A 22,094-nucleotide genomic window follows, 5' to 3' on the forward strand; every position below is an offset into this window, starting at 1 on the left:
GGACCTGAGGTCTTCGCCTGGGGGCCTTGGGTGCGACGAGCCCCGGGGGTAGTGTGGTCGTTCCCCCCCCCCTACGATCATGGGTTCGGGGGATTCCTCCAGGCGCCGCACACGCTCGCTGCCGGGTGTGGGAGATCTGGACCGGCTGCGTGGCTGTCTGGGCCGTCGGCCGCGCTGCTCCCTCTGTCGCTCCCGAAGGCGGTGATCCAGGCCGATGACTATGGCGACCAGGTCGTCGAAGGTGGTGCCCGCGTCGCGGGTAGCCAACTCGTCCTTGAGGTCGGTGTTCAATCCGCGACGAAACACCCCCCTCAACGCTCGGTCGCCGTAGCCGCTGCCAGCGGCCCGGATGCGGAAGTCGACGGAGTATTCCGCGGCTGAATGGGCCCCTTGGACGCAGTCCAGTAGTCTCCCCTCCGCTTCGGACTCCGTCACCGGATGATGGAAAACCCGGCGTAACTCGGCGACGAATGTCACGTCACTTGAGGCTCGAGGGCTGGGCTCGAGTGACGAAAGGAAAGCGGGAGTGTGGATCCAAAATACACGGCGAGACAGATACTCGTATACAAAAGTCTTTACTGAGGCACGCATGAAAAAAGGACAGCAGGATGAGGTGACTGAGGGAGATCGGTGACAGCTGATCTGACGGCACGGAAGTAACAGGGTGGCTTTCAGAATACTCCGACGGCGCCTGAATGGCGCGATCGGTAGATATAGTCAGAAGGCACAATCAAGGGAATGACAATCAGCTGTGGGGACCCAGGTGCGTGATGATGGGAGGGGCCGTCTCCCGGGAGCAGCGGAGGAGGTGACAGGAGGGGCGGGGCGCGCCCAGGACGGCGACGAGATGTGACAGCGCAGCCTTTCATTTTGCATACAGATGCCTCCAACCGGGGTTTAGGTGTTGTGTTGTACCAAAGACAAAATGGCAAACTTCGCGTGATAGCCCGGCAAATTGGCGTTTTCATGTTTATGTTTGTTAAAGTAATTATAAGTGCCTTGCATGCTGGGTCCGAGAGGACAGTAATTTAATCTGTGCTGTATGTCATGCATATTAGCATATTTGACAATAAAGCTGACTTTGACTTTTGACTTTGACTATGGATCTCGGACTTTAACGGCAGCTGAGAAGAATTATAACTTACACTCGGGCAAGTTAGAGTGTACAGTGGTTCGTCAAGTCAGCAAATACATTCCAGTTTATGAGCTGATACCTGAGAGGGGCTAGGGCAGATCTAGGATAGTCCACCGCAATCTCTTGCTGCCATGTGATCATTTGCCATTAGAGACTTCACTACAGCCCCAATCAAAGAAAAAGTCCACTCGGCAACAATCGAACAAGACGCCAGAGATGGATTCAGAAGAGGATGATGAGGAGGATGAGTATTATCCAGCGTTGCATCGCCAGAGCGCCCGACCAGACTCCTCAGAACGGCGGGACGTGAGCTTCGTGGAGACAACCCATCATGATGACAACCAACCGGGGAATGAGCTGCAGGAGACAGAGCCGGGAGCTGCGGAAGTTGACCAACCTCCAGAGGGCAACATTGGTCAGGAAAATGATCCAGCTGTGAAGGTGTGCTCCCCCTTTCCCCATCCATCCCCCAGTAATTCTGATATTGGGGAAAATCAACGGCCACGACAAGAGCACAGGAGACCCAAGGTATTCACGTATGATAGCCTTGGTTCGCCATCTTGTTACAAGGTAGGGACAGTACCATGTTATAGTGAACGGACAATGCCTTGGATGTATGGTGCACACCCCTATTATGTGCCGAAGTACTACAGAGTTGGTTAATCGACACTTCTGTTTGATAGTACAGTGAGATGGACACAAGAAGACCCCTGATGAGTATAATTCAAACGGAATGTATGAAAAGAGTTCCAGTCTGTAAACTGTTGATTATTATAATTTAAACAGAATGTATGAAAATAGTCTGTAAACTGTTCATTATTATAGTTCATATGTTGATGCAGTTTATAATACCGTACGTAATTGTTTTGGGTGTGTCATCCAGCGCATGTATGTTATTTACTCGTACATATGAAGGGGACAGCCATACTACCCTGAGAACGCCCGATCTCGTCTGATCTCGGAAGCCAATCAGGGTCGGGCCTGGTTAGTACTTGGATGGGAGACCGCCTGGGAATACCAGGTGCTGTATATTGGCAGTGGGTAGGTCCTATAGAGCTCCACGGGTGTAAAGACGACCCCGCCATCCACGAGTCTCCGGAGCCTCTAAGGCGGTCTGGTGGCGAGATCCGCCACCTTTCCGGCAGCTCCTGCGACCATACTGATCCCAAATTGTATCAGCTCAGCTGTTCCTTTGGTCCAGTCAGCGTGGTGGAGAGGGGGAGCAAGCTGCATAGGCGACAACTTGCTCTCCATAATATACCGCCCAGGCACACTGTTCACCGGGACAGTTATCCATGGTCAGCCATGACCGATGGAGGCCGACGATATGTTGGGGACAACATCTATTTTGAGGGTGAGTATGTGACAAGGTAAAAAGTACCTTATTTAGTATTTTGGTTACATTCTCGTAGTTACATTGGTTTGCAAATGATATATATCTGTTTATTTAAACAAGGAATGCTTGCTTCGGTTAGTGTTTCGTGTCGGACCGATTTACATTGTTGGACTGGAAGTTGTAGTGCGCATACGTTTGCATTAACTCTGGACATTCGAAGTAAACCACTGTTGAGTCAAGAATTATCCCACCGCTTGTCTTGTGTTTTTTTTTTCTGGATCCCACAACACCATCTCTCCCTTACCATAGTGGAGAGCGCAACAAATGTACAAGTAAAACAAATAGGTAAATAAATAAAGACATAAATAAAACAACCGATGATAAGGTTTCCCCAGCCGTCATCTGTACTTTTTGAAGGTGTCGGGCGTTTCGCCTCCTATCCAAGAGGCTTCGTCAGCGCATTAAAGTCTGACTGGTCGTATCGGCCCTATTTATATATCCCTAATGTCCGGACATGGTGGCGCCGGACACGGCTATGATAGGTCCCTACTCTCAGGTTGGGGGGAGCAGAGGACCACTCCCTGTGGCCCCACTGATTGTTCCTACATTCCTGACTAACGACTGGCCTATTTGCCCCACTCCCACCGGTATCACCTCATCAGCATTACGAATGTTGCCTAACCTGTTTTGCTTAAGCAGGCTATTGTATGAACGATCCAAATTGAACCTCACCCCACCAGACCGGTTTAATGGAGGATTTAGTTGTTTTATGAGAATCGCTTCTTTTACCCCCCTTTCAAACCATCTGTTCTTTCGCTAAGATTTTAACCTCATTGTCGTCAAATGACTGGTTGCTAGCTTTTAGGTGCAAATGTACTGCCGATTGAGGCCCACTAGTATTATCCCTCCGATGTTGATAGTCTTTTTTTGAGAATTTGTTGAGTGTCCCCAATATACTGCTCTTTACAATTTTCATTCTTGCAATGTATTGAATAAACTACATTACTTTGTTTTTCATTTGGTAGCCTATCTTTTGGATGCACTAATTTTTGCCTTAAAGTGTTTATCGGTTTGAAATAAGTAGGAATTTTGTGTTGCCAAAGGACTCTGTAATTTTTCAGAAACTCCTGCAATGTAAGGTACTGCTACTCCTCTCCTTTTTGTATCTTGAGAATTTCTGTGCTGCCCCCTTCAGGCCAAAAGGCATGCGGAGAAATTCAAAAAGGCCAAATGGGGTTATTACCGCAGTTTTCAGCACATCCTCTGCCCGTACCGGCACCTGGTGATACCCGCGAACTAAACGCCAAACGTGCAGAAAAGTCTTGGATGTGCGGAATGGGGTAATGGCCATGTGTGGTTATATTGTTTAGCCGACGAAAATCACCGCACGGCCGCCAAGAACCGTCATTTTTGGGCACCATGTGTAATGGTGAGGCCCACGGGCTGGTGAGGCCCACGCCTCTCGATGCCCAAGCGCTCCATCGTCGCGAAATCCCCTTTCGCCATTGCCAATTTTGCCGCGTCGAGGCGACGAGCGCGGGCAAAAACTGGCGAGCCAACCGTGGGGATGAAATGCTCTACCCCGTGTTTCGTTTCGGAATTGGAAAAGGCGGGCCTAGTTAACGACGGAAAATTGGTCAGCAGACACAAACGCTACCTGACGTTAAATAATTTGCGTGTGTTAATGCTCTGAGCCCTGCAGCCTCACATGGGAAAGTCGCGAAAGAGATGGTGTCAATTAAACGACAGTTAGCAATGTCCACAAGTAGTCCGTGATCACATAAAAAATCTGTGCCGATTATCAGAACTGTGATCCAGGCTACAATAAAGTTCCACTTGAATTCCCGTCCGTGGAAGCGCACAGTCACCGACCTGGAGCCAACTCGTCCTTGAGGTCGGTGTTCAATCCGCGACGAAACACCCCCCTCAACGCTCGGTCGCCGTAGCCGCTGCCAGCGGCCCGGATGCGGAAGTCGACGGAGTATTCCGCGGCTGAATGGGCCCCTTGGACGCAGTCCAGTAGTCTCCCCTCCGCTTCGGACTCCGTCACCGGATGATGGAAAACCCGGCGTAACTCGGCGACGAAGTCCGGGTACGAGGTGCGCAGCTCCGGTCGGGATTCTCGGATGGCCAGCACCCACGTCTCGGCTTCTCCCGTGAGCAGGCTGGTGATGAAGGCTACCTTCGCCTCATCGCTAACGCAGGCGTATGGATGTTGCTCAAACACGAGCGTGCACTGCATTAAAAACTGAGCGCAGCGCCCGGTTTCGCCTGCGTAGCGGGAGGGAAGAGGAAATTGAGGAGCACTGGGAGGATGTTGTTTATACAGTGGTTCGTCAAGTCAGCAAATACATTCCAGTTTATGAGCTGATACCTGAGAGGGGCTAGGGCAGATCTAGGATAGTCCACCGCAATCTCTTGCTGCCATGTGATCATTTGCCATTAGAGACTTCACTACAGCCCCAATCAAAGAAAAAGTCCACTCGGCAACAATCGAACAAGATGCCAGAGATGGATTCAGAAGAGGATGATGAGGAGGATGAGTATTATCCAGCGTTGCATCGCCAGAGCGCCCGACCAGACTCCTCAGAACGGCGGGACGTGAGCTTCGTGGAGACAACCCATCATGATGACAACCAACCGGGGAATGAGCTGCTGGAGACAGAGCCGGGAGCTGCGGAAGTTGACCAACCTCCAGAGGGCAACATTGGTCAGGAAAATGATCCAGCTGTGAAGGTGTGCTCCCCCTTTCCCCATCCATCCCCCAGTAATTCTGATATTGGGGAAAATCAACGGCCACGACAAGAGCACAGGAGACCCAAGGTATTCACGTATGATAGCCTTGGTTCGCCATCTTGTTACAAGGTAGGGACAGTACCATGTTATAGTGAACGGACAATGCATTGGATGTATGGTGCACACCCCTATTATGTTCCGAAGTACTACAGAGTTGGTTAATCGACACTTCTGTTTGATAGTACAGTGAGATGGACACAAGAAGACCCCTGATGAGTATAATTCAAACGGAATGTATGAAAAGAGTTCCAGTCTGTAAACTGTTGATTATTATAATTTAAACAGAATGTATGAAAATGGTCTGTAAACTGTTCATTATTATAGTTCATATGTTGATGCAGTTTATAATACCGTACGTAATTGTTTTGGGCGTGTCATCCAGCGCATGTATGTTATTTACTCGTACATGTTGGGGACAGCCATACTACCCTGAGAACGCCCGATCTCATCTGATCTCGGAAGCTAATCAGGGTCGGGCCTGGTTAGTACTTGGATGGGAGACCGCCTGGGAATACCAGGTGCTGTACATTGGCAGTGGGTAGGTCCTATAGAGCTACACGGGTGTAAAGACGACCCCGCCATCCACGAGTCTCCGGAGCCTCTAAGGCGGTCTGGTGGCGAGATCCGCCACCTTTCCGGCAGCTCCTGCGACCATACTGACCCCAAATTGTATCAGCTCAGCTGTCCCTTTGGTCCAGTCAGTGTGGTGGAGAGGGGGAGCAAGCTGCATAGGCAACAACCTGCTCTCCATAATATATCGCCCAGGCACACTGTTCACCGGGACAGTTATCCATGGTCAGCCATGACCGATGGAGGCCGCCGATATGTTGGGGACAACATCTATTTTGAGGGTGAGTATGTGACAAGGTAAAAAGTACCTTATTTAGTATTTTGGTTACATTCTCGTAGTTACATTGGTTTGCAAATGATATATATCTGTTTATTTAAACAAGGAATGCTTGCTTCGGTTAGTGTTTCGTGTCGGACCGATTTACATTGTTGGACAGGAAGTTGTAGTGCGCATACGTTTGCATTAACTCTGGACATTCGAAGTAAACCACTGTTGAGTCAAGAATTATCCCACCGCTTGTCTTGTGTTTTTTTTCTGGATCCCACAACACCATCTCTCCCTTACCATAGTGGAGAGCGCAACAAATGTATAAGTAAAACAAATAGATAAATAAATAAAGTCATAAATAAAACAACCGATGATAAGGTTTCCTCAGCCGTCATCTGTACTTTTTGAAGGTGTCGGATGTTTCGCCTCCTATCCAAGAGGCTTCGTCAGCGAACTAAAGTCTGACTGGTTGTATCGGCCCTATTTATATATCCCTAATGTCCGGACATGGTGGCGCCGGACACGGCTATGATAGGTCCCTACTCTCAGGTTGGGGGGAGCAGAGGACCACTCCCTGTGGCCCCACTGATTGTTCCTACATTCCTGACTAACGACTGGCCTATTTGCCCCACTCGCACCGGTATCACCTCATCAGCATTACGAATGTTGCCTAACCTGTTTTGCTTAAGCAGGCTATTGTATGAACGATCCAAATTGAACCTCACCCCACCAGACCGGTTTAATGAAGGATTTAGTTGTTTTCTGAGAATCGCTTCTTTTACCCCCCTTTCAAACCATCTGTTCTTTCGCTAAGATTTTAACCTCATTGTCGTCAAATGAGTGGTTGCTAGCTTTTAGGTGCAAATGTACTGCCGATTGAGGCCCACTAGTATTATCCCTGTCTTTTTTTGAGAATTTGTTGAGTGTCCCCAATGTACTGCTCTTTACAATTTTCATTCTTACAATATATTGAATAAACTACATTACTTTGTTTTTCATTTGGTAGCCTATCTTTTGGATGCACTAATTTTTGCCTTAAAGTGTTTATCGGTTTGAAATAAGTAGGAATTTTGTGTTGCCAAAGGACTCTGTAATTTTTCAGAAACTCCTGCAATGTAAGGTATTGCTACTCCTCTCCTTTTTGTATCTTGAGAATTTCTGTGCTGCCCCCTTCAGGCCAAAAGGCATGCGGAGAGTTTCAAAAAGGCCAAATGGGGTTATTACCGCAGTTTTCAGCACATCCTCTGCCCGTACCGGCACCTGGTGATACCCGCGAACTAAACGCCAAACGTGCGGAAAAGTCTTGGATGTGCAGAATTGGGTAATGGTCATGTGTGGTTATATTGTTTAGCCGACGAAAATCACCGCATGGCCGCCAAGAACCGTCATTTTTGGGCACCATGTGTAATGGTGAGGCCCACGGGCTGTTGGAACGCCTCTCGATGCCCAAGCGCTCCATCGTCGCGAAATCCCCTTTCGCCATTGCCAATTTTGCCGCGTCGAGGCGACGAGCGCGGGCAAAAACTGGCGAGCCAACCGTGGGGATGAAATGCTCTACCCCGTGTTTCGTTTCGGAATTGGAAAAGGCGGGCCTAGTTAACGACGGAAAATTGGTCAGCAGACACAAACGCTACCTGACGTTAAATAATTTGCGTGTGTTAATGCTCTGAGCCCTGCAGCCTCACATGGGAAAGTCGCGAAAGAGATGGTGTCAATTAAACGACAGTTAGCAATGTCCACAAGTAGTCCGTGATCACATAAAAAATCTGTGCCGATTATCAGAACTGTGATCCAGGCTACAATAAAGTTCCACTTGAATTCCCGTCCGTGGAAGCGCACAGTCACCGACCTGGAGCCAAAGTTGGCGATGGGCGAGCCGTCTTGTCTGCAGTGGTGGGCGTCAGCAGGCTTACTTGTGCCCCACAAGAAAACATCTTCCTGACAAGGAGTCTGTGATGAAAAGCAGCTCGCTTTCGTTGCCGGCGCCCACGGCTGCTACTGGGTGCCGGGCGTTGGAGATTCCCGGAGACTCGTAGAAGCAGGGGGGTACACAGCGTCAAGCCTTGGCGCCGAACCACTGATGGAAAAAGCAGATCGCTTTCCCGCGCCTCTTCTGCGATCCCACGACGGTCTGATCAATGATCGACGCCACTTCACCGAGGGGCTCGGCCGTCACACTTTGCACGGCGAACCGCCGTGTCGCCAAAAGCACTCAATCTGCTTCTTCCGCCAAACTACTATAGTCGCCGGTGGCCAGGCATGTCGAGTTAGCTAGCACGGCGCGCACTGCGGCCGGTAGATGGCGAATAAATATGTGGGGGAAAAGGAATCCGCCATCATCTGAATTTAACAGCGACAGCATTTTGTTCATGAGATCCACTGACCACGACCATATTTTGGCTCATCTGTCGTGATGCCTCGTAGGTGGAAAAGCGCTTCCACATGCTGGAACCACGAAGCCGGGTCGCTGTGCCAGAACTCGGGCAACTTCGCGGCATAGGCGACAGCTGCGAGTTGGGGCGCCGGTCGTGGCGACATGGCCGGAGAAGACACATCTTCGTCTGTTGCCATGAACATTTCCAACGTCGGGGTCACCAGTGTATCCGTTGAGGAAAGAGCACACACGACTGAATGTGGAGACGTGTTTATTCCAACGGCTAAGAAGTGGATCTAACTCAAACAGAAAATGCAATGAAATATATGTAACATAAACCCGCCCCCTCCCGTGCACCTGCTGGGTGAGATGCCTGGTCCTAGTGCCCGCCACAATACATTGCAAAAAGCACACAAGAGCACGCAAATAGAAACAGTATATGAAGTACTGTATATATATATATTGAGAGAGACTAATAAAGGCAAATCAATCCAATCCAATATGTGTGTGTGCGTGTTCAGAAGAATACAAATAAAGCCATACACATTCGTAAAATTATATATTATATTTTTATATTATTAATTGGTCTTACATATAATTTTACTTTTTTTGGGGTAGTAAATTAATTTAAGCAACATTCATTTGGGAGTCGAAAGGTCGGCTCTTTTGGGTGAGTAGAGCTAAAAGAATCAGATCTCTAATAATCCGGAATCACTATCACTCACCCGTCATAGAACAAAGCGAGTCCGGGATTTGAGTTCAGATAGCACGATATAAACAATACAGAAAGCAATGAATCAGTTTACCTTCGGGTTTTCGGACGATGTCAAGTTATCATTTCATACCGTCACATAATAACGCATTCCTCTTCTTATGATTCCTCGTCTTATTACAAAAACTTTCGGTGGAGTATTAAAAAAAATCGTGACTTAGTTAAAGCAATGTTTTTATTATACTTTAAACTAGGCGGCCAGAAATCCTGTATTTTCATCATGAAGCAACCGAGTTTACCATGCAAACATACGTCACACGTCTGGAGTATTCTGGCCTATGATCGGAGACCGCTAAATGCGACATGAACTCCAATTGGTCATTGTCTTGCAAATACTACGGGAAGTAAAATTGTTCAAAAGACTTGAGGGTTTCAAAGTAGCAGCTTTTTTTAAACAAACAGGTAAGATTATACACCTGTATCGCCTAACGTTGAACACATCGTATGCCTTTTTCTGTTGTTTGTATAGACATGTAATCTAATGTAATTTGAGGCATTTTAATAACCTAATAACTGGTCCAACTACGTACCCGAATCCGTTACTTGATACATCACATTGTACACTCGAAGTAAAAACGGCTGCAGAATGTCGAGTGTGTCTGTTGTTCGATCACTTCAACAGACATAACATTGCAAACGATCCTTATTGAGCGATGGAAGACATAATAAGGAAAGAGTTGAACACAACCACACTAAAACCAACCGGCCACTCAGAAAGTGGATGTATCAGTCAGGGCCAGAGTTACCACACGGACACTGGCAAAGTGTTTGTGAAGATAAACCACAAGAGCCAGGTAAACAATGTATTATTTCTTCTAACTCTGCTCATGTACCTTGTAACTTGTCACCTTTTCAATTCTTCAGGCCAAATCAATGTTTGATGGGGAAATGGCCAGTTTGGACGCCATAATAAAAACAGGAACAATTACAGTGCCCAAACCTGTGAAGGTGATCGAGTTGGACAGCGGAGGCAGTGTGTTTGTGATGGAGCATTTGGATATGCGAGGTCTTAACAAGTGAGGTTCCTGTCACTGTGGCCACCACTTCATTAAAAAAGATCTTTGAAACTATAGTTTTTTTCCCTTTTACTTCTAATGTGCAGATATTCAAAGCAGCTGGGAGAGCAGCTGGCTGATCTTCACCTTCATAACAAGAGACAACTTGAGAAAGTGGACAAAGAACAGCAGACAGTTGGTAATTGTTCTTCGTTTATTGCAAATGTTCACTAATACATAATATGACATCTACTTGGGTGCTGAAGAACAACATTTTGTCACATCAAAGGTTTTTGAGAACTAAATTCAATGTAAGTTACGATGACCACATTTATTGGAAGTTCTGTATTTGCTCAACTTGTGGCTAGCGGAGTTCCGTCAACCTAATATTACTGCAAGACATGTGCAAGGAGTCATTTATTGGTAGGAGTACTATACATGTTTGGACTAGCTGCTTTGTATTTTCTCAACTTCTGCAAGTGCCAGAAATGTGCTGTCCAATTTTAAAACTCCTAAAACTTATTCTTACATTTTTTTTGTTCTTTGGCTCTCAGCTCAACATGAAACAAATGTAACTGTTTTATTGTGTTTATTACACTTGTTTATTGTTTTTAGATGTCAGGTTTTCTTTATGTACATAACTTTTTATGTAGTGGTGGTCGTTTTAACATTTTTAATTGAGTTATTTGAAGTGTGGCTGATTTTCTGTCCACATAACTTGTCAAGAGTACGATGTTTTTAATTAAGCCAAAAATAAAACGATGTACATATTGCTTTTCATTTAGTCTACTGAAATTAATGCCACATGTTCATTTGAAGGAGGGTGTTCATTTCTACAAATTACTGTTTTTCATTTAGTCTACTGCAGACAGTCTTTGTTTGCTCCTGAGTGATTTACCGTATTTTCAGGTGTATAAGGTGCACCCAAAAGCATTGATTTTCTTCAAAAGATGACCCTGTGCCTGATACGCAGGTGTGGCTTATATGTGAAGTAATAATGAGCCACAACTGGTCTCTCAACTACTGTCAGCAGCCATTGACTCCATTTCCCCCTGTAAAAGAAGTCGTGCATAACCCCAGCATATCCTATAGTGCCTTTTAATGTGGTGTGCCTTATATTTTAAAAACTTTTATCTCTTTATATGTTATATCTATACTTTTTTTTTATTCATTGAAGGTGTGCCTTATAGTCCGGTGCCCTTTATACAGTATATCCAAACTAGGGCGCGGAAAATCCTACTGGACCCTTTGCACCCTGCCCACCACCTTTTCCAGCTACTCCCCTCAGGCAGGCGCTACCGATCCATGCGCACCAAATCCTGCAGACATTTAAACAGCTTCTTCCCCCAAGCCATTAACTCTGAACTCTTTCAACAGTAGCCAAAATGGAACTGTATAGTGCCACTTAGCAGTTTTTTTGACAACGTTACTAGTGCAGCGTGTTCTACCGGAAACAAATTCCTTGTGTGTTCTACATACTTGGCAATAAAGATCATTCTGATTCTGATAAAGAAAACGTTTGAAAATACACCATTCAATAGGGGTGCGCCTTATACTCCGGTACACCTTATACACTGGAAAATACGGTAATTGAGGTGAGGCGTCGACTATTGTGGATGATTAACCTTAATGGAGTTACTGTGTTTATTACCATAGAGGCCATTATTTGAGGATATACAGTGATTTGCAAGATGAATTTATGAATTCCTTTTGCATAAATAGGGAAAGGAGTCGGGCAGTCTCAGGTGACTTACGTGGACAAATATGGCTTCTCTGCCGTCACATGTTGTGGCTATATACCGCAGGTAAAACACATTCTGGAAACTGAAAGCATTAAAGCCTTGTATATAGATGCATAAAGTTAAAGTCATCACATTTTTTCATGCAGCACTAGTGTGGCATATTTCTACTTGTCACAGGAAAATGAATGGCAGGAAGACTGGGTGACCTTTTACACTCGACAGAGACTTGAATATCAGCTAAACTTACTGGAGAAGTCAAATGGGGATAGAGAGGTGCGAGAGCTTTGGGCGGCATTGCAGGTAAGCAGCAACGCTGTTATAGTATTAAGTGTTGATTCGAAGCAAGCAAGCAAGTAATTAATTTGAGAATAGGCATTTATTTGCACCAATCATTTTCCATGATTGGACTTGTATCTCAACTGAGTGAAGTAGGTACTATGAGTTGTTTATTTGCACCAATACCTATGGAGTGTCTGTTTACTAAACCGTACACATGTACATTCATTTATTTGAAGGTTCATTTGAGAGGAAAACTATATTAGTACAAATGCTTGTGCATTAGTTCGACAGGTTTTTGTCTATTTACCTAACCACAAAGAATAACATTTTTATTGAAGCAACGTTTTTTCAGAGGTCTTCACTCTGGAATGCCTCTGCGCATGCTGTGGTCGAATTCCATTGCATAGATAATCACTCATTTAAGGAGACATTTATTTGTGAGGAGGCATTTTTTTAACAAATTAAATATGGACAATTTCCACAAATGCAGATTGTAGTAGTTGTTTATTTTAAGCAACATGTTTATTCTAAAAGAGGTCTTTACTCTATTTGTAAAATGGCCTCCGTGGACGGCCTACTCACTACTCAATTGGAGAAAGTCTGCCTTTTTGCATTTAACCAAATAAATTTATTTGAAAGGAAGCATTTATTTGCACAAACATTAATTAAGTGGCTGTTGACGAAACTGGTGGCCGTTTAGTCAAAGTAAGGCATTTATTTGGATGGAGACCTTGATATGTACAAATGTTTGTGTAGCAACACCTTGTTATCTAATTACAGGACAGAGACTACCAGCTATTCATTTGAAGCAAGGCATTTATTTCAGAGGGCCACCTTTTATTCGCAAATGTTTTCATATGGACGGGCTACTTTCTACCTACTTCTGCAACTGTAGATAAGAGAAGACTGACCGTTCATTTGAGAAGAGCTCCTCATTCTTGTATAACAAAAGCTTGTTTCCACATGCTGTCTGTTTACTCATTCTGCTCGAGTAAGCCGGGCACTGGTAACCATAAGTAATGTCTGACAGCTGAAGATCCCTCAGTTCTTCCGAGACGTGCAGGTGCTCCCGGCTCTCCTCCATGGGGACTTGTGGGGAGGCAATGTGGCAGAAACATGTGAGGGCCCGGTGATCTTCGACCCATCTTCTTACTATGGCCACTCTGAATACGAGTTGGGAATTGCCGGTATGTTTGGGGGCTTCACCAGCTCCTTTTACTCAGCCTACCACGAGAAAATTCCCAAGGCATCTGGCTTTGCCCAAAGAAACCAACTGTACCAACTCTTTCACTACCTGAATCATTGGAACCACTTTGGTGGTGGCTACAGGGGCTCATCAATAAACGTCATGAAGAACCTGCTCAAGTCTTAACCTTTGCATAGGTAACATGTTACTACATTTTAGGTTAAAATGTCATCAAATCAAACCAATGAATAACTATATTATGATTATGACAAATGCTTGAACTGGCAACTATTTCCTTAATTGAAGATAACAACTGTCATTAATTTGAAGCTAGGCATGCATCGTTTTTTTCAGTGAATATCGACTAGCTACCATCTATTTACTCAACTCTAAAAGTACCAGTGGTTATTTGAAGTCAGGTGTTTATTTCATGTTGTACAAATGTCTGTGGACGAGTTATTTACTCAACTGCGCAGTACTAGGCATTTCTTTTAAGCAATAAATTAATTTGAGAGATTTCTTTTTTTCAATTGTTCATCTTGAAAATGACATGAAATTAAATAATTTGTGTGTATACTAATGTGTTCTGGATGTCAACACTTGATTATGTTGTCGTGAAAAGACACGCAAAGAGCACGCGTAACATCACAGAGATAAAAGACTTACATAGCTACTGTGTGGTATTCACATATGCGCATCCATGGAAAGGTCATGAACACAAAAAAGGTGAGAATTTGAATGAACAATAACGTTTTGAACGCGTCGTATTTCTCCGTCGGAAAATTGGACGGAGTCATTTTGCCAGTTTTTCTGGATGGGCGCATGCGCGTAATTGAGCCTTTTGAGTCGCCGTATTTGGGCAGTGCATTTGATAAGGGACCACGCAATTTTAGACAGTTCATAATAATTGTTTACAAATATACAAACCGTAAAGATACTGCCTGAGATGCTTTTCACCAAATATATGCATGAATTTACACATAACCGCTATATTACGTCCTGAGTTTTGTTCGGTAGGGGCGAATGCTAACAATAACAAGCTAGCCTCCCTCCTCACTCATCTTCGAGTCTGAATAAGTTCCTCACTATGGCTTCATTGAAGCCACAAGTTTCGTGCTCGGGAGATGAGGGAGGCGAAATTATGTTATTGGAGATGGAGATCGGGTGCCGAGGCGATGAAGGGAGCAAGGGCGAGTTAACGGAGATGGAAAAGCGGAGGCAGTGTGTTTGTGATGGAGCATTTGGATATGCGCGGTCTTAACAAGTGAGGTTCCTGTCACTGTGGTCACCACTTCATTAAAAAAGATCTTTGAAACTATAGTTTTTTTCCCTTTTACTTCTAATGTGAAGATATTCAAAGCAGCTGGGAGAGCAGCTGGCTGATCTTCACCTTCATAACAAGAGACAACTTGAGAAAGTGGACAAAGAACAGCAGACAGTTGGTAATTGTTCTTCGTTTATTGCAAATGTTCACTAATACATAATATGACATCTACTTGGGTGCTGAAGAACAACATTTTGTCACATCAAAAACTAAATTCAATGTAAGTTACGATGACCACATTTATTGGAAGTTCTGTATTTGCTCAACTTGTGGCTAGCGGAGTTCCGTCAACCTAATATTACTGCAAGACATGTGCAAGGAGTCATTTATTGGTAGGAGTACTATACATGTTTGGACTAGCTGCTTTGTATTTTCTCAACTTCTGCAAGTGCCAGAAATGTGCCGTCCAATTTTAAAACTCCTAAAACTTATTCTTACATTTTTTTTGTTCTTTGGCTCTCAGCTCAACATGAAACAAATGTAACTGTTTTATTGTGTTTATTACACTTGTTTATTGTTTTTAGATGTCAGGTTTTCTTTATGTACATAACTTTTTATGTAGTGGTGGTCGTTTTAACATTTTTAATTGAGTTATTTGAAGTGCGGCTGATTTTCTGTCCACATAACTTGTCAAGAGTACGATGTTTTTAATTAAGCCAAAAATAAAATGATGTACATATTGCTTTTCATTTAGTCTACTGAAATTAATGCCACATGTTCATTTGAAGGAGGGTGTTCATTTCTGCAAATTACTGTTTTTCATTTAGTCTACTGCAGACAGTCTTTGTTTGCTCCTGAGTGATTTACCGTATTTTCAGGTGTATAAGGTGCACCCAAAAGCATTGATTTTCTTCAAAAGATGACCCTGTGCCTGATACGCAGGTGTGGCTTATATGTGAAGTAATAATGAGCCACAACTGGTCTCTCAACTACTGTCAGCAGCCATTGACTCCATTTCCCCCTGTAAAAGAAGTCGTGCATAACCCCAGCATATCCTATAGTGCCTTTTAATGTGGTGTGCCTTATATTTTAAAAACTTTTATCTCTTTATATGTTATATCTAGACTTTTTTTTTATTCATTGAAGGTGTGCCTTATAGTCCGGTGCCCTTTATACAGTATATCCAAACTAGGGCGCGGAAAATCCTACTGGACCCTTTGCACCCTGCCCACCACCTTTTCCAGCTACTCCCCTCAGGCAGGCGCTACCGATCCATGCGCACCAAATCCTGCAGACATTTAAACAGCTTCTTCCCCCAAGCCATTAACTCTGAACTCTTTCAACAGTAGCCAAAATGGAACTGTATAGTGCCACTTAGCAGTTTTTTTGACAACGTTACTAGTGCAGCGTGTTCTACCGGAAACAAATTCCTTGTGTGTTCTACATACTTGGCAATAAAGATCATTCTGATTCTGATAAAGAAAACGTTTGAAAATACACCATTCAATAGGGGTGCGCCTTATACTCCGGTACACCTTATACACTGGAAAATACGGTAATTGAGGTGAGGCGTCGACTATTGTGGATGATTAACCTTAATGGAGTTACTGTGTTTATTACCATAGAGGCCGTTATTTGAGGATATACAGTGATTTGCAAGATGAATTTATGAATTCCTTTTGCATAAATAGGGAAAGGAGTCGGGCAGTCTCAGGTGACTTACGTGGACAAATATGGCTTCTCTGCCGTCACATGTTGTGGCTATATACCGCAGGTAAAACACATTCTGGAAACTGAAAGCATTGAAGCCTTGTATATAGATGCATAAAGTTAAAGTCATCACATTTTTTCATGCAGCACTAGTGTGGCATATTTCTACTTGTCACAGGAAAATGAATGGCAGGAAGACTGGGTGACCTTTTACACTCGACAGAGACTTGAATATCAGCTAAACTTACTGGAGAAGTCAAATGGGGATAGAGAGGTGCGAGAGCTTTGGGCGGCATTGCAGGTAAGCAGCAACGCTGTTATAGTATTAAGTGTTGATTCGAAGCAAGCAAGCAAGTAATTAATTTGAGAATAGGCATTTATTTGCACCAATCATTTTCCATGATTGGACTTGTATCTCAACTGAGTGAAGTAGGTACTATGAGTTGTTTATTTGCACCAATACCTATGGAGTGTCTGTTTACTAAACTGTACACATGTACATTCATTTATTTGAAGGTTCATTTGAGAGGAAAACTATATTAGTACAAATGCTTGTGCATTAGTTCGACAGGTTTTTGTCTATTTACCTAACCACAAAGAATAACATTTTTATTGAAGCAACGTTTTTTCAGAGGTCTTCACTCTGGAATGCCTCTGCGCATGCTGTGGTCGAATTCCATTGCATAGATAATCACTCATTTAAGGAGACATTTATTTGTGAGGAGGCATTTTTTTAACAAATTAAATATGGACAATTTCCACAAATGCAGATTGTAGTAGTTGTTTATTTTAAGCAACATGTTTATTCTAAAAGAGGTCTTTACTCTATTTGTAAAATGGCCTCCGTGGACGGCCTACTCACTACTCAATTGGAGAAAGTCTGCCTTTTTGCATTTAACCAAATAAATTTATTTGAAAGGAAGCATTTATTTGCACAAACATTAATTAAGTGGCTGTTGACGAAACTGGTGGCCGTTTAGTCAAAGTAAGGCATTTATTTGGATGGAGACCTTGATATGTACAAATGTTTGTGTAGCAACACCTTGTTATCTAATTACAGGACAGAGACTACCAGCTATTCATTTGAAGCAAGGCATTTATTTCAGAGGGCCACCTTTTATTCGCAAATGTTTTCATATGGACGGGCTACTTTCTACCTACTTCTGCAACTGTAGATAAGAGAAGACTGACCGTTCATTTGAGAAGAGCTCCTCATTCTTGTATAACAAAAGCTTGTTTCCACATGCTGTCTGTTTACTCATTCTGCTCGAGTAAGCCGGGCACTGGTAACCATAAGTAATGTCTGACAGCTGAAGATCCCTCAGTTCTTCCGAGACGTGCAGGTGCTCCCGGCTCTCCTCCATGGGGACTTGTGGGGAGGCAATGTGGCAGAAACATGTGAGGGCCCGGTGATCTTCGACCCATCTTCTTACTATGGCCACTCTGAATACGAGTTGGGAATTGCCGGTATGTTTGGGGGCTTCACCAGCTCCTTTTACTCAGCCTACCACGAGAAAATTCCCAAGGCATCTGGCTTTGCCCAAAGAAACCAACTGTACCAACTCTTTCACTACCTGAATCATTGGAACCACTTTGGTGGTGGCTACAGGGGCTCATCAATAAACGTCATGAAGAACCTGCTCAAGTCTTAACCTTTGCATAGGTAACATGTTACTACATTTTAGGTTAAAATGTCATCAAATCAAACCAATGAATAACTATATTATGATTATGACAAATGCTTGAACTGGCAACTATTTCCTTAATTGAAGATAACAACTGTCATTAATTTGAAGCTAGGCATGCATCGTTTTTTTCAGTGAATATCGACTAGCTACCATCTATTTACTCAACTCTAAAAGTACCAGTGGTTATTTGAAGTCAGGTGTTTATTTCATGTTGTACAAATGTCTGTGGACGAGTTATTTACTCAACTGCGCAGTACTAGGCATTTCTTTTAAGCAATAAATTAATTTGAGAGATTTCTTTTTTTCAATTGTTCATCTTGAAAATGACATGAAATTAAATAATTTGTGTGTATACTAATGTGTTCTGGATGTCAACACTTGATTATGTTGTCGTGAAAAGACACGCAAAGAGCACGCGTAACATCACAGAGATAAAAGACTTACATAGCTACTGTGTGGTATTCACATATGCGCATCCATGGAAAGGTCATGAACACAAAAAAGGTGAGAATTTGAATGAACAATAACGTTTTGAACGCGTCGTATTTCTCCGTCGGAAAATTGGACGGAGTCATTTTGCCAGTTTTTCTGGATGGGCGCATGCGCGTAATTGAGCCTTTTGAGTCGCCGTATTTGGGCAGTGCATTTGATAAGGGACCACGCAATTTTAGACAGTTCATAATAATTGTTTACAAATATACAAACCGTAAAGATACTGCCTGAGATGCTTTTCACCAAATATATGCATGAATTTACACATAACCGCTATATTACGTCCTGAGTTTTGTTCGGTAGGGGCGAATGCTAACAATAACAAGCTAGCCTCCCTCCTCACTCATCTTCGAGTCTGAATAAGTTCCTCACTATGGCTTCATTGAAGCCACAAGTTTCGTGCTCGGGAGATGAGGGAGGCGAAATTATGTTATTGGAGATGGAGATCGGGTGCCGAGGCGATGAAGGGAGCAAGGGCGAGTTAACGGAGATGGAAATGGTCTGCTCTGGGGACGGGGGAGAGCTGAAAACCTGTGTGTTGGAGGGCTTCGGTGAGCGCGACCTGATCGAGGCTCTCATCGCCACCCTTCCGGACATACATGGTGACCAGACTGGCCGGGAGTGCGCCACGGAGAAGTTCCAGGGTGAGCATCACTTATTTTTTGACTCAATGATAAGGCGTATAATTTCAATTGACAGTAAAGTCACAACGACATCAAACGCAACCGAAGTATGTAATAGATATTGCCTAATTATCACAAGTGATGCAAAGGCAAAACCCTACCGGCACTATGCTCAGTTATTTGCTAATAATATCACGAATTCGATATATAATTTTGCTAAATCATAGTTAATTGTCATCAAATGGTGAGTATAGTTTTTGTTTTTTGAATGTTGCTGTGCCGATTACAATTTTGTGTTTACTGAGCGAGTTGCTTGTTCTGTAGCCACAAAGGGACATGTGTCTTCTTGTGCCGGTCCCAAGCCCGGATAAATACAGAGTGTTGTGTCAGGAAGGACATCCGACGTAAAAGCTTGGCCAAAACATACATGCGGATCAAACCTCTAAAGATGGAGGACACTGATTTGCTGTGGCGACCCCTTGAGGGGAAAAGCCGAAAGGAAAAGAAGATAGGTAATTGACATTTCGGCTGTCTTTGGGGATCGCGGATGCAAATAACTTTTTGCATTTCTGCCATGTCGTGGCGGAGGGTGTTTTTGCCCGTCAATACGCATTAGTGAGTGGATCCGTATAAATCGATGAACGGAGAAAAAGAAACAATTTGGAGCAACTGTGTGAAATCGGAGGATTTCCTGCAGCACAATAGTTGAAAATCAGTGCTGTAATGCAGCGATTCCCAACCAGTGTGCCGTGAGAAATTATTCAGTCTTCCCCAGGAAATGCTCTCTACATTCTTTGATGAAAAAGTTTCTTCAGCCGTTATCTGTACTTCTTTGAAGGTGTCGAATGTTTCACTACGCATTCCGAAAAGGTTTGTCAGCGAACTAAAGTAGTGCCGGTAGCTCTGGCCCTATATTTAACACTAATGGGCAGAGGTAGCTGTGCCAGACCTCTGCTTTGATAGGCCCTTGCACTAAGGTTGGGGAGAGCAGTGGACTACACCCTGAAGCTAATCTGATTACTTCTTTTGTACCGTCTGATTATGTTCTATGACTGGCCCTGATTGCCTCTTTCGCTCTTGTATCCCCATATCAGCATGACTAAGCCTACGTGATCAGGATCTAAGAAATCTGTTGTAAGCGTGATCCAAATTAAACCTCAAACTACCATGGTGATTTAGTAAATGCTTTTTCTGTTTTACAAACATTGTTTCCTTTACTCCCCTTTCAAACCATATTTTTTTTTTGTTCAGCTAAGATTTTAACCTCACTGTCATCAAATGAGTGGTTGCTCGCTTTTAGGTGTATATGTATTGCAGATTGAGGCCCACGAGCTTTATCCCTGCGACATTGATAGGCTTTTACAATGTGTCGAATAAACTACATTACAGTGATACATTGGCTTACGAACTTAATTGGTTCCCAGACAGTGTGTAAGGCGAAAAGTGTGTAGCCCCAAAAATAATTTCCCATAGGAAACCATTAAAATGAGAATAATCCATTCCCAGGTCCCCATAAAACATAATTTTCTACTTTCTAATTTTCTAAGCCTAAAAACTAAACAAAATATACCTTATGTTATATATAATAAATGTGCTATGGTATTATAATTAAAGAAATAAACTACTGTATGTATAATAAAGTCGTTTTATTTACCTTTGTAATGACCGTTGATGGCTTGATGGAACGTAGCCGCCGTTTTCATCAGCATTAAACACTTGATGAGGAGCGTAGCCTTCTTCCTTCACCATCTTGAGGAATGATCCCTTGGAGGTGCTTTCTCTGCGATAATTTGACCTTTTTCCTCATCAATTGTGTTCTGTTTAGCTGGGTTGATAGCTTTTTGCATCAAGTGTAAAGATGGCTTGTGCGGGTTATTTGTGGAGCCTGATTGATGGGGTATTTTAACCTTCCAGTCTACACTCTGCTCTTGAACTATCAAAGTTGAAACGAGTCCAAATTTCACTGTTTCTATCCATTTTCTCACCATTTCACTTTTGTTTTTTTCCCACTTTTTTTCAAGCTCTGTCGTCTCCCTTTTGTGTGTTCTCACTCTCTCTCTCTCTCTCTGTCGTCTTCCTGTCTCTTTAATGTTTAACGCACCCTCACTGCTGCGTTCTTGACCAATCACGTGGCTTTAACCGAAGACGGCATTTTGTTTTTGGGAGAACAGCCTCACTCTCTCTCTGTCCGTAACCCCCACCCCCCTCACTGCTTTAACCGATAGAGAACAAAACAATCGGCCACCATTTTCTTGGTAGGAGAACGACACATCACTCATCGTAGCAGCTCCGTGTGTATCCCAAAAAATAGTGCGTATGCCAAGGTAAAATTTTCATAAATGTAACGTTCGTAAACCAAAACGTTTGTAAGTCAAGGGGTTCGTAAACCGAGGTATCACTATACAGTAAAGTCTCGTTATATCGATATTCTCGGTATAACGAGTCCGAAAAAATATCGATATAACCGGGACTATCGATATATCCGACCCTGCGCGCATGTAATTTTCTCCTTGCGTTCATAGAAATAGTATCGTAATAAGCGAATTTACAGTGTAAAGCTTCAGCGACTCGTTGAAATGAAATGAAATTGAAGTGTCGCGAGCGGTGGCGCCGCCCCAGCTGTCAACTCGCACGTGACAATTTTGGCGTCATTAGTCATGTGAAAGCATCGACTAAATAACGGCTTTGTGTAAAGTTTACACAACACTGTAAAGCTTTTAGGCGAAGGATGGTGGCAATGGTGGAAATGAAGAATGTTACTCTCAGGGAAGTGACACACAGTGTGAGAGACGTGTTAGGCTGAGATTCACATGACAGTCGCGGTGTGCACATGTGACGCCACAAACGCACACCTCGTTTGTGTT

The 22,094-nt window shown here is 43.7% G+C and overlaps 3 protein-coding genes and 2 pseudogenes across 7 annotated transcripts in view; all 5 read left to right on the top strand.

Annotated features, from left to right (window-relative positions):
- The first annotated feature begins 2,049 nt into the window (after positions 1–2,049).
- LOC148885851 (5S ribosomal RNA) lies at positions 2,050–2,168 on the top strand (annotated as a pseudogene).
- Positions 2,169–5,678: 3,510 nt separating this feature from the next.
- On the top strand, positions 5,679–5,797 carry LOC148885852 (5S ribosomal RNA; annotated as a pseudogene).
- Positions 5,798–9,598: 3,801 nt separating this feature from the next.
- Positions 9,599–14,230, top strand: LOC148885853 (ketosamine-3-kinase-like). Of its 4 annotated transcripts, none has more exons than XM_089018095.1 (7): positions 9,599–9,653; positions 9,874–10,045; positions 10,116–10,267; positions 10,354–10,445; positions 11,969–12,051; positions 12,166–12,288; positions 13,298–14,222. In XM_089018095.1, exons 2-7 carry the CDS (start codon positions 9,905–9,907, stop codon positions 13,637–13,639), a joined length of 933 nt encoding a protein of 310 aa, XP_088874221.1. In that variant the 5' UTR covers positions 9,599–9,653; positions 9,874–9,904; the 3' UTR covers positions 13,640–14,222. The 4 variants fall into 4 exon arrangements, with proteins under 4 accessions (XP_088874221.1, XP_088874223.1, XP_088874220.1 ...); XM_089018097.1 differs by lacking the exon at positions 9,599–9,653 and having other exon boundaries at positions 9,664–10,045; positions 13,298–13,385; positions 13,491–14,230; XM_089018094.1 differs by lacking the exon at positions 9,599–9,653 and having other exon boundaries at positions 9,664–10,045.
- Positions 14,231–14,670: 440 nt separating this feature from the next.
- Positions 14,671–18,616, top strand: LOC148885854 (ketosamine-3-kinase-like). Its single transcript, XM_089018099.1, has 5 exons — positions 14,671–14,717; positions 14,804–14,895; positions 16,409–16,491; positions 16,606–16,728; positions 17,738–18,616. Exons 1-5 carry the CDS (start codon positions 14,686–14,688, stop codon positions 18,077–18,079), a joined length of 672 nt encoding a protein of 223 aa, XP_088874225.1. The 5' UTR covers positions 14,671–14,685; the 3' UTR covers positions 18,080–18,616.
- A 136-nt stretch (positions 18,617–18,752) lies between these two features.
- The window catches only part of tbcd (tubulin folding cofactor D), a 44,935-nt gene continuing 41,593 nt past the window's right edge, over positions 18,753–22,094 (top strand). For both annotated transcript variants that reach the window (XM_089018091.1, XM_089018092.1), the window contains exon 1: positions 18,753–19,251. In XM_089018091.1, coding sequence (XP_088874217.1) covers positions 18,981–19,251 — 271 coding nt within the window. In that variant the 5' untranslated portion in view covers positions 18,753–18,980. The remainder of the gene's footprint in view (positions 19,252–22,094) is intronic.

This window comes from Hippocampus bargibanti, linkage group LG17, assembly GCF_051943395.1.
Source record: "Hippocampus bargibanti isolate YZ-2025 linkage group LG17, ASM5194339v1, whole genome shotgun sequence".
Taxonomy (NCBI): Eukaryota; Metazoa; Chordata; class Actinopteri; order Syngnathiformes; family Syngnathidae; genus Hippocampus; species Hippocampus bargibanti.

Excerpts from the sequence above, each read along its gene's own strand:
- LOC148885853 (XM_089018095.1), top strand. The coding sequence starts at position 9,905 with ATGGAAGACATAATAAGGAAAGAGTTGAACACAACCACACTAAAACCA. Across the intron at positions 10,268-10,353 it reads GATATGCGAGGTCTTAACAA|ATATTCAAAGCAGCTGGGAG; the intron begins GTGAGGTTCCTG and ends TCTAATGTGCAG. Across the intron at positions 12,052-12,165 it reads GTTGTGGCTATATACCGCAG|GAAAATGAATGGCAGGAAGA; the intron begins GTAAAACACATT and ends TACTTGTCACAG.
- LOC148885854 (XM_089018099.1), top strand. The coding sequence starts at position 14,686 with ATGGAGCATTTGGATATGCGCGGTCTTAACAA. Across the intron at positions 14,896-16,408 it reads CAAAGAACAGCAGACAGTTG|GGAAAGGAGTCGGGCAGTCT; the intron begins GTAATTGTTCTT and ends TTGCATAAATAG. Across the intron at positions 16,729-17,737 it reads AGCTTTGGGCGGCATTGCAG|CTGAAGATCCCTCAGTTCTT; the intron begins GTAAGCAGCAAC and ends AATGTCTGACAG.